This window comes from Perca fluviatilis, chromosome 4, assembly GCF_010015445.1.
Source record: "Perca fluviatilis chromosome 4, GENO_Pfluv_1.0, whole genome shotgun sequence".
NCBI classification, from domain to species: domain Eukaryota; kingdom Metazoa; phylum Chordata; class Actinopteri; order Perciformes; family Percidae; genus Perca; species Perca fluviatilis.
The window spans coordinates 18,711,630-18,722,898 of NC_053115.1; the positions used below are offsets into that span (position 1 = coordinate 18,711,630).

The 11,269-nt window shown below is 37.6% G+C and overlaps 1 protein-coding gene across 1 annotated transcript; it reads left to right on the forward strand.

The window, feature by feature from the left end:
* Positions 1-1,310: 1,310 nt before the first annotated feature.
* On the forward strand, positions 1,311-10,602 carry LOC120557639 (sodium- and chloride-dependent GABA transporter 2-like). The gene is made up of 15 exons (XM_039798168.1): positions 1,311-1,346; positions 2,273-2,474; positions 2,634-2,768; positions 4,517-4,657; positions 4,761-4,845; positions 4,925-5,057; positions 5,258-5,392; positions 5,956-6,059; positions 6,204-6,298; positions 6,394-6,506; positions 7,126-7,263; positions 7,437-7,539; positions 8,408-8,508; positions 9,255-9,425; positions 9,997-10,602. Exons 2-15 carry the CDS (start codon positions 2,279-2,281, stop codon positions 10,159-10,161), a joined length of 1,815 nt encoding a protein of 604 aa, XP_039654102.1. The 5' UTR covers positions 1,311-1,346; positions 2,273-2,278; the 3' UTR covers positions 10,162-10,602.
* The last annotated feature ends 667 nt before the right edge of the window (positions 10,603-11,269 follow it).

Below are 11,269 nucleotides of genomic sequence, written 5' to 3' on the forward strand. Positions count from 1 at the left end.
TAACAGAACAAATTACTATAAGACAAGTACAGGAACACATAAACATCTAAAAGAGGTTATATAAGATAGCGACAACCAACAAAACAAAGGGGACAAAAACGCAAACAAGGTACAAAGACAGAGTTGCAGCAAAAACAGCCATGGTGATGATCGTCGATGCTCCGAAATCACCTGTGTGAGTTTAAATTGCTCACATGTAATAGTTTACTTAAGTAAACTGTTTAGTTTGCTTTTAAGCAGCTTGATAAAATTTATATATTTTTTTCATCATTAGACAAGAAAGGACAGATCAAAATGGGAAGGTGGAGGTAGACAGGGAGAGGGAGAGAGAGAGAGAACAACAAGGGGAGACCACCCCTAAATCTGTTATTCTTCCATTTTTCAGTCATATATGAAATCGCCTATGCGTAATGATACTTGTTGATACTTCTGGCATCACTCATGTCTGCTAGATCTACACATAGAATTCTTTTCTATGTTTGCTGACTTATATACTATGTCAACTTTCCAAGGCCATAAACCTAAAGCATATGCAGTGTTTTAGCATCACTTATGTCTGCTAGATTTGTAAATAGGAATCTGTCTGCTAACTTACTGTGTTAAATCATTGTTGGGAGAGGTAATACGATCCTTTACTTACTTACCAATACCATGTTCAGTGTTAAAATAACCCATTACAAGTAGAAGTCCTTCATTCAAAATCCTACTTAAGTAAAAGTAAAGACGTAGCTAAATGTACTTAAAGTATCAAAAGCAAAAGAACTCATTCCTTATAATTGTGATATAGTTTGAATGACGTCATTAGATTGTCAAAACTTCACTTTTTTCGAGCAGCTGATCGAGGTGGCTACTGTTAATTTTAGATTAGTCCAGTGTTTTCCAGGGTTCTATTGATTCATGGAAACTAACTGGAAATGTGATTTTTTGATATGACCCATCTCTTTCAAATGTAAAAAAACAACAAGAGGGAAACAAATGTACTGCATGTAAGCCTATATTTCCAAGATAAAGCTTGTTATCTGTTTATCTGGAAAACAGATAACCAACATTGATGCTAAGCTATGTGTGTGTGTGTGTGTGTGTGTGTGTGTTTATTTATTGTGTGTGTGTGTGTGTGTGTGTGTGTGTGTGTGTGTGTGTGTGCATGCGTGCTTGTGTGCATATATGTGTGTGTGTGTGTGTGTTTCTAAAGAAAAGACTGGTTAAGTTAGTCTCAGTGGCCACTCCTCACTGAAACCCATTTCACTCAAGAATGGAAGACCTGCTGGTGTTGTATTTCAGAAAACAACAGTACTGTAAGAGGAGGAAACGCTTCAACTGCTCAAGGCAAAGTGTGCATCTTTCAGGTTTAAATTTATTTGACTCATTTTATATTAGATTAGATTTTATTATATTAAAGTTTAGCTTATGTTTTGCTGTTATTTAAGGTATTAATGGGAACCTTTGAATCAGTTAAATATACGATATAGCGACTCTTACCATTCTTTTGTATATAATCTTAAAACTTGGCTAAAAAGCAACCAAACCTGCCATCAGTCACTGCATGGTTGCCTTGACTGCTCTCATTTGCTTGGCAGAGTGCATCCCTTCTTGTCTTCTGTAATGTAATGAGATTTTATGTTTTTTTATGTTAAGAATGTTTTATTACAAAATATTGTACCAATTATGTGAGAGGTCTTAATGGCTTTCTTCTTGGTTACTATCTAGAGTCAAAGCGACATTGTCGTTTAACATAGAAAATACGGAAATTAGGTGTGATCTAAAGCACTCTAGCCTTATATGTGATATTTCCCGACAAGACATAAGTTTGATAGCATTGTCAATAGAATATCATGTTTCAGCTGTGAGTCCTGATTGTCTGATTGACATTGTTTTGTTTTAATTGCCTGCATTTTACATGTCCTACTTTGCACAATGCTTGCCTTACTCAGCTGTTTGTGTTTTGCTTTCTCCGTTTCTAATTTTACAAATTTACATGCATTTTATTGTTGTTTTAATTACTAATTTAACATCCGGCCAAGGGACAACAGTTGAAAATTAGACTGGCAACACTGGCACATTTGATCAATTTATATTCAAAATTGTTTTAATGTGGCTCCATAGTCGAAATAGCCAATCCTACTAACTTTCGTGATATCCTGGCTTTTCCTCTACTGCCACCAGAGAGTACGGAAAAGTATCTTTGTGTACAGTACTTGAAATAGCCTTACAACAGCTTCATGTCATCTACTGTATAGCACACTGACATACACTAATTCACTTCTTACTAAAGGTTGAAATGGACCAAAGACAAAACTCACAGGTGAAACAGACTGTGATGGCCCTATGGACCAGAGCAGGACACACTCAACCCAAACTTCAGGAGAGGGACCAGTGGGGCAACAAGATTGAGTTCATCCTGGCAGTAGCCGGACACATTGTCGGTCTGGGAAACGTCTGGAGGTTTCCATACCTTTGCTACAAAAATGGAGGAGGTACATCTTTGTTGTTGTGGCCAGGTGTACATCATCTACAACATATTGTACATATTGTAGCTATGATACACCTGTTTCTTCTCACTGCCTATATAGTTTTTTACAAGTCATTATTGAGTGTGCAGAAATTTAACAATATATTTCTTTTTTATTTTAAAGGGGTTTTCTTCATACCTTATGTTTTGTTTTTGTTTACCTGTGGCATCCCACTCTTCTTCCTGGAGACATCTTTGGGCCAGTACACCAGTCAGGGTGGAATAACATGTTGGAGGAAAATCTGCCCTCTTTTTGAAGGTGAGTCTTCATAGTGCCAGTTTATTTTTATCAATAAGAATATTCTGTGTAACAGCTAATAAATGTTGTTGCATAAGCACAGTAATGCACTAATAAAAGCACTAATGAACAGACCATCAGGGGATCAGATATATTATAGGCTATTGTTATTCATTCCCATGCATGTTGCTCAGAGTCTTGTGCCAACAGCACAAGGGTCTCTCTCTCCCTTTCCTCTTGTGCTGTGAGCAGCAGGCAGCCAACACAGCCACAAAGATTTATGCAAATGAGCATATTGATGCATCTGGCGACTTTTAGCAACTTTTGGAGCTAGTGCTAGCTACTTTCATTGGAAAAGAGTTGGCAACATTGCATCACACTAGCACGGGTATATGCACACACCAACTTCATGCACTTACCTTTATGAGTACTAGTCATTAATTTTATCTAGATGCCATTATATAGCGACGATTCTATGATAATTACCATCCTGATTTCCTTGCAAAGCACTGTGAGATGACATACAAAGCTCTAGCTAGCTACATAAACTTGAATTAGCTGCAGCCGTGAGCTATGCTTAGCACTACTGGCTGGTCTGCCACGTTTACGTTACCTCTTACACTGTGTCAGCCACTGGTCCTTGTAGCAGGCTGCTGCCATCCAAACAAAGATATGTAGTGGAAGTTTCTTTTGCAGCAGGGTTTTGAAAGTTTTAGTAAAGTGAAACAAATAAGACAGTCAAAGACTAAACCAAGTTAGGTTTTTGTATTTTATTAAGATATATATAGGAGGAACACGATTTCACAAAAAGCACATCAGCTCAGCGTGGAAAAGTTTCTTCAATGAGTGAACAGAAACACTGAGCTTATATGCACAACAAGAAAAAGGGAGTGACAATCACACATGTTCTGGTCTAAACATGACTTTGCATTTCTCACAGGCAACATAAAGATATTGCTAAATCTCAAAAGACATCATGGAGCCACTTCATCTAATCCCCTGTGCCCTACTTTCACCCTGAGGTCACATGCCCGTACATCTCAGCTGGCAAGGGAGGAACGGATAGGCAGAGAAAGATAGTTTACTGTGACCTTGTACTGTTCAAACTAAGCCCATACGCATTCATCTCCAGATTTGATGTCTCCAAGTTAGTTAAGCAGAATCAGAATCAACATGTGGGAATGAGATAAACTCTCTTTCAGTATTGTGAGAAAATGCAAAGCACTAATAAAAACATAGAAAGATAAGGAATCATGCTTAAATGTAATTTTTGCCATACCAGAGGCTATGTGAGAAAAATTATCAAGGCAAAGTAGCCAAAAGTTTGTGCTAGGTTAAAGGCTAACCGCAGGAGACTGTTTTCGCAACAAATGTCTGCTCCCTGGACAATAAACTACATTGTATCACAATTTCGCTCATGTACGTACAGCATATACATTGATCCCAATACAATCTCTTATCTAATAGATTAGCCTTAAATTAACTGCAGCCCTGAGCCTTTGGCTCGGTGCATCACATCTGCACAGAACGGCCAAAAGGAACGCTGAAATAACCTGTGATTGTCCAAAGTCTCCCGTTACGGGCTAGATTTGCAAAAATCTAACCCTAACCCCAACACTTTCTCTCAGGCCACTTGAATTACAATATGCTAAAATATTACTATGGAATCTTTGCCCCAAAATAAAATGCCTTCCCCAGTTTTAAGTACAGTACTAACAACAATATTGATTTTAATAGTATTACAATTTGACATTGCTATTTCTCTACAGGCTTAGGTTATGGAAGCCAAGTGGTTGTTTTGTACACTGGGGTGTATTACATCATTATACTGGCTTGGACGTTTCTCTACCTGTTTTCATCCTTCAGGTCTGAGCTTCCATGGGCCAGCTGTAACAACAGCTGGAACACAGGTACCAATACTTTATTTTTCAGCTATGACACATAGGCTACAACTGTGTGATGTGTTCACTTTGTTAGTCAGTTTTCACAACCTTTTTTATTCTTTCATGTAAGATGGCTGTTTTGAGCATGGTCACAATCAAACATCCCCTCTGCACCTGTATGGAAATGGCACGTCTTCGGTTGTAGAATTTTGGGAGTAAGTAACATTAATAAAAGCATCATATGAGAGCCAGTGTTTTTTGGTTCCATATGTTCCTCATTAAACATGTTTACAGGAGGAGAATCTTGGGCCTGTCAGGTGGCATTGAGAAAATTGGCAATGTGCGTTGGGACCTGGCCCTTTGTCTTCTTCTTGCCTGGATGTTGTGTTACTTCTGTGTCTGGAATGGAGTAAAGTCCACAGGAAAGGTTCAGTGCAATCCGTTTTTTGAAATAGGGTTATTCACCGTCTCCCCTAGATTTAGATAAGTGGGCAAACGCATTTTTGTCTCAGTGCATGCACTGTCTTAGTCCGGCAGCGCCGACGCTAGTTTAGCTTATTGTAGTGATTGGAATCCTTTGTTGCTAGTTACCATGTCGTAACACAAAAGATGTTGGTTCTGTCTTAGGTGGTCTACTTCACTGCCACATTTCCGTATGTTATGCTGGTGGTGCTGCTTGTTCGTGGTCTTACATTACCAGGGGCCAAAGACGGAATCATGTTCTACCTCTACCCAGACCCATCCCGCCTCACTGATCCGGAGGTATGACCTTTCCCTAACCTTAACCAAGTGCTTTGAGTGCCTGAATATAACTATAGACCAAGGGTCTGCAGCTATAGGTTAGCAGCTCTGTGAGGCTGTACAGCGTGCTTCAAGCTGAACGCTAATAACAGCATGCTAACATGCTCATAGTGTCAATGCTAACATGCTGACGTTTAGCAAGTATGTGTTCTATGTTCAGTATCTTAGTTTGGAATGTTAGCATGCTGGCACGGATGAGGAGTCCCAGGTGGATTTTCAAAAATATGTTGTTGTTTTATTAACCCAAAAAATGAATTTTCAAAATATGCAAAACACAGTTCTGGGCCCATAAAAGATATCAACTGAACAGAACTTAAATCAGGCTATGCCTATTTAACATAAACTGAACACAAAGGGGAACATAGTCTAAAGGTGGATAAGACCATTTTTTAAACAAAGGGGTAACACACAGACAAACACTACTACCTAAACTACAAATAAACATTATGCAAATACACCATTTTGCGACTTGGCAAACACATGCATCTTTACAAACTGAACATAAACTTATTCAAATCCCTCAGGTATGGATGGATGCTGGCAGCCAAATTTTCTACTCCTATGGAGTTTGCACAGGTGTTCTGACATCATTAGGAAGTTACAACAAGTACAGCAACAACTGCTACAGGTTTGTATTTCTTTCATCAGCACTAACTGTACTCAATTCATAATGTAATTGAGTTCTTACTGTAGTTTGGATTAGAGCCCAAGTTTACAAATGTTTCTATATATCCCCATACAGAGACTGTGTTTACCTGTGCCTGTTAAACAGTTTAACCAGCTTTGTAGCTGGCTTCGCCATTTTTTCTGTGCTCGGTTTTATGGCTAAGGAGCAAGGTGTGGATATATCAATGGTGGCTGAATCAGGTATGGAAGATTTGTAATGCATGACAGAAATCCAGAGTGATCGTGTTTGAATGTTTTAAGAAAAAAATGACAATTTCTTTCATGTACATTTTCAGGTCCAGGTTTGGCATTCATTGCTTATCCTCGTGCTGTGGCACTGATGCCACTCCCCCAGCTCTGGGCTATTTTCTTCTTCATTATGATCCTCTTTTTAGGATTAGATAGTGAGGTAGGACTACAAGTTTGTTTGGAAAGTAATAGCTAGATTCAGACACACTTGCATTAAAGTGCTCATATTATGCTTTTTGGCTTTTTCCCTTTCCTTTATTGTGTTATACTGTATATCTTTTTTTGTGTGCACGTTATAGGTTTACGAAGTGAAAAAGCCAAAAGTCCACTCTATAGGGACTTACCATCTCCAACAGAAAACACTGTTCACAAACTGCTTCAAACAGCTCTATTGTTGTCCACCCTTTACTTCAGTGACAAACGTGCATTAACGTGCCCTTTGTAACACACGTTATAATGCTCGCTCAGCTGCTAGCGTGGCACGTCCTCATACTCTGCTTCTGATTAGCTAGTTGTCCTTACCTAGGTACTGAGAATGTGCAACTCTGAACAAAGATGGAACAGAAATGTGATGCCTCACTCTGTAGCTAAAACAGAGAGCTCAACACACAGGGTGAAAAGAGGATCTGCAGAAATGTGCAGTACAACAAAAATATGATGTTTTTTGAAAATTAAATCATGTAAACCTATTTTGGTAAAACCTCTAAATACAATTTTGAACCTGAAAATGAGCATAATATGAGCACTTTAATACAAAATAATTTCTTTCATCATCATAGTTTGTATTACAAGAGGCACTGGTCACAACCATCTCGGACATGTATCCCGACTTCTTTCAAAGCGATTGTCGCCGTAAACTCCTTCTTCTTGCCATTTCTGTTGGAAGTTTCTTTGCTGGCCTTATGATGGTCATGGAGGTGAGTGATGATATTGGTTTCTTTAATCAACTAAGCCTCCATTTACAGTATATTTTAATCTGAATATATTTTCTGCTGTATACGGTAAATACTTTTACGATAACATATTGGCCATCCACAAGAGTGTGGATGATGCATTTTCACTGAAGGAGTCAGTTTTTTCTCCTTTGCAGGGAGGCCTTTATATCTTCCAGCTGTTTGACTACTACGCCTGCAGTGGGATGACACTCCTGCTCTTTGCTGTTCTTGAGTCTGTCTGTATTGGATGGGTCTATGGTAAGGACTACTTGCAACCTGATACAATTTGAAGAAGCCACTGCTGGATCCCTCTTTTTAAACTCATGTTGTACAGACAAGTCATTTTTAACCCTCTGAGGACGAAAGACGCAATGGCGCGTCCAAACAATGTTTGACAAAACTCCTACTCGAAAAGGATTATTACTAAATTTCACTTCAGACATTTATTTACTATTTTAATCATGTATAACCTAAGACTTTGGTAAACTAATTTTAATCAACGAAATAATTTGTACAACACATCATAAGTTAAGGTTTGTTTTCAAAAGAGATTTGAGGACTTTCAAAAAGCCAACATCAACGTTTCAGCTTTAGCACCAAATTATCTCTTTACACATTGCTCTAGAAAAAATTTGGGTCTGTCAATACGGAAATCTGAGTTTGTTCTGAATATTTTGAAATGAAAAACATGGGGATCAGTTATATGCAAATACCTTAAAAAGGTAAATTTAAAAAAATATGTAAAAATGCCCTTAGACATCAGAGGGTTAAACCAGTGGTTCCCACATCTGAGGGGTCACAAGAAAGTTAACAGGACAGGAAAGAGATAAAAAAAGATGAACATAGAACAGGCAAACATCACTGGTTTGGTTAACCTCTGCCTTGACATATGTAACTTGTGATGGCTCACAAGTAGACATTGCTTTATTTTAAGGGATTTTATTTTGAATCAAAGTTGAGATCCCAAAGTTTCCTATCATAGCATCTATGTGAGGCTGAATTTTGAGGAGCTGTATACAAAATGATCCAACACTGGGAACATTTTTAATTTGATGGGAATATTCTTAGGTTTGAATATTTCACTTAATGACCATAACGCTAATGTAACACTACTTACTGTCTTCAGGTGCAGATCGTCAGTATGATAATATAAAGGACATGATTGGATATCGACCGTGGCCTTTTATGAAATATTGTTGGCAGTACTTCACACCAGCTATCTGTACTGTAAGTATTGGAGATGTAGGCATGCCTTGTAACTTTGTTCATGCTTAACAAGCAAGTGTATTTGACAGCTGCCAAAGGCTTCTGTCCTAAAGTTTGTCAGTACCATCAATGGTACCAGAACACTACCATTGATGGGGTACTGTATTGCAACTCAAGGCTATTCAATGTCTTTTGGAATTGAATGATTAAGGAATCTGTCATCAATGGCTTGTTTCTCCTGTAAAAATATATTTAATTGTATGATTGTAAGATAACTTAGATATGTGATCTTTTTGGCAAAAAATCTTAATCTGAAGTCAAGGTTACCTTGGCAAAAGAAAAGCCAGCTAAAACCAGCAGTTGAGGGATGTAACTTCAGTTGATTCTCAATTTTTCTTTTTTTTTTCAGGTCAAAAAGCTTGACCATTTCCTGTATTGCTAAAAACAGATGAATTATGTCTTATAGAACTGTAAACATACATGGCCATTGCATGTTTGCTAGAAAGATGGGGATTTGGTGGTTGATGGAGCTGCAGCAGCAAAGTGTTGACATTAAGTCATCAGTAATAGTGAAAACAGGTTATGATGGCTGTTGTGTACGCTTGTGTGAATCTGCCTGAAGTTTCCATTGTATATTTTTCTTAAACTAATTAAAATACACAGTAGCCAATTGTGAATTTTCTTTTCTGTGTGTAATACAAATGAATAATCAGATCATTTTGAGTTTTTGTATGGCTTGTCTTCTCTCTGCTTGTGTTTTCTTTTAGTGCACATTTCTCTTCTCCTTGGTCAAATATACTCCGCTCAAATTCAATAACACTTATGAATACCCCTGGTGGGGCTATGCCATTGGAGGATTTTTCACTCTCTCTTCAACACTTATGGTTCCTTTGTGGATGCTGTATGCTGTAAGTGTCACTCCAGGAACACTGAGACAGGTACAGTCACATGTTGTTACTCTTACAAACAAAAGTAGATCAGACAATAGAGTGAGGATAGAAACTAAAAACCATGAAGGTATATTTAGTTTCTGAATACCACAATTTTGGGTCTGTAACAGGATAACGGAGTATGTGTATTGATATTGTCAATTTAGTTTCACTGCATTAAAAGAAGAGAATTTGGGAAAATGCGAAGATGAATGTCACTTCTTTTAACTGTATGTCGGAATATATATTTTCTGACAGTTTTCAGTTAAAATTCTACCAAACTATGGTTGCTAGTTGGTGCATATTCCCAAGTATGCAGGTGTATATTATGTAAAAAGTTTGCATTTGGAAAAAAGTGTGAAAAAGCCCAAACCTTTGTGGTGTTTGCTGACATTTTCTTGTCTGGATTGGACCCTTTTTATGCAGTATTTAGGCATGCTGTGTGCCTATGACCTGCCCGTTGCTTAAAGTTGGTGTTTATAAGGGGCAAATATGATTATAATTCAGAAGATTTGTTATTTTACCACAGTTACCATACTGTAGCCATTAATGGCAAACTGTTCTCTCTTTCTCCACACAGAGACTGAAAGTTCTGTGCACTCCAGCAAATGACTTACCTACTGCAATGCTAAAGAAGGCATTAAATACAGAAGCATTTCAGACTTTCACAGGCTTATACACACTGTGCAAGACAGAAAGTCCCAATGACAAAGGCAAAAGAGCTCTGAGATCATCCATTATCTAAACTGCAAGAAAAAAGTACTGGAACAATAAGCCTGAGGAGTGCAGATCCCAAGCAATTTTACTTGTCAGCCAAAACTGCCAAAAATAGCAATTGTTATCTGATTTTTCAGGCTGTGAATGTAAATATACTGTACGATGTCATTTCTATAACCTCTTGTGTGTAGACAATATACTGTGTATCTGATTTATGTTACTGATGATTTTAAAAATCACACTGGAATAATTTTGAGAGTGCTTATTAGTCCATATTAACATCACACGAACACCTGCTTTTCTGTTCAACTGTTTTTACCTGTACAGTAGATACTTAAATCTTTAGAATACACATCTTTCCCCAGACTTCATGTTCTTTTCCACCCCAGGCACTCCATTTCAAAAGTGTAATTTGCCTAAAACCTATTATTTTTCCTACCCAAATGTACCGAGGGATTTTTGTAAAGTATATTGCACTTTCTAAATAAATTATATCACAACTATTTTATGAAATACAGTATATGTTTTTAAATTACTTACTTTCTTACTCTGTAACAATATTACTGTACCTTGTAATTAATACAAGAATCACAGACATATCTAACACCTGTAATACATACACAGTCATCACCTATTCCAAGGTTTGGCCTCTGGGAGGCACTGTGGGTCTCTGATAAAAAACGTCCTTCAAAACTAATGAATTTCCTGCTGCAATAAGATTTCCAACCTATGCTCAGGGCATTGTGTCATTTTAACATTTTATTCCTACCTGTGAATACTGAGAATATTGTAAAATTTGTTTTATGAGTTTAGCCCAACTGCAAAATAATACTGAAAACAAGTCTAACCAGCCCACCTTGTGTGGACTTTAAAGTAAGGGGCTGTGAAGTATACTGTATGTGTGATTTGCAATTGACGTAGTCTTGTGGATGTTGTTGGCTGAACTTTCTCATCACACAGATACAGGAGGACCTTGCATACATGAAGCTGTAGATAAAAATTCATAACAGCAGCTAAGGTGTAGGCTAATAATTAAGAATTATTTAATGCCAATATTTATACATAGATTCTTTATAAATCCCCAGATAGGAGACTGGTTTGCTCACCCAGAAAACATAATATTCCTACAACATAAC

Coding starts and splice junctions, on each gene's coding strand:
- LOC120557639 (XM_039798168.1), top strand. CDS start 2,279: ATGGACCAAAGACAAAACTCACAGGTGAAACAGACTGTGATGGCCCTA. Junction 5,393..5,955: donor CCCGCCTCACTGATCCGGAG/GTATGACCTTTC, acceptor CAAATCCCTCAG/GTATGGATGGATGCTGGCAG. Junction 7,540..8,407: donor CTGTATTGGATGGGTCTATG/GTAAGGACTACT, acceptor TACTGTCTTCAG/GTGCAGATCGTCAGTATGAT.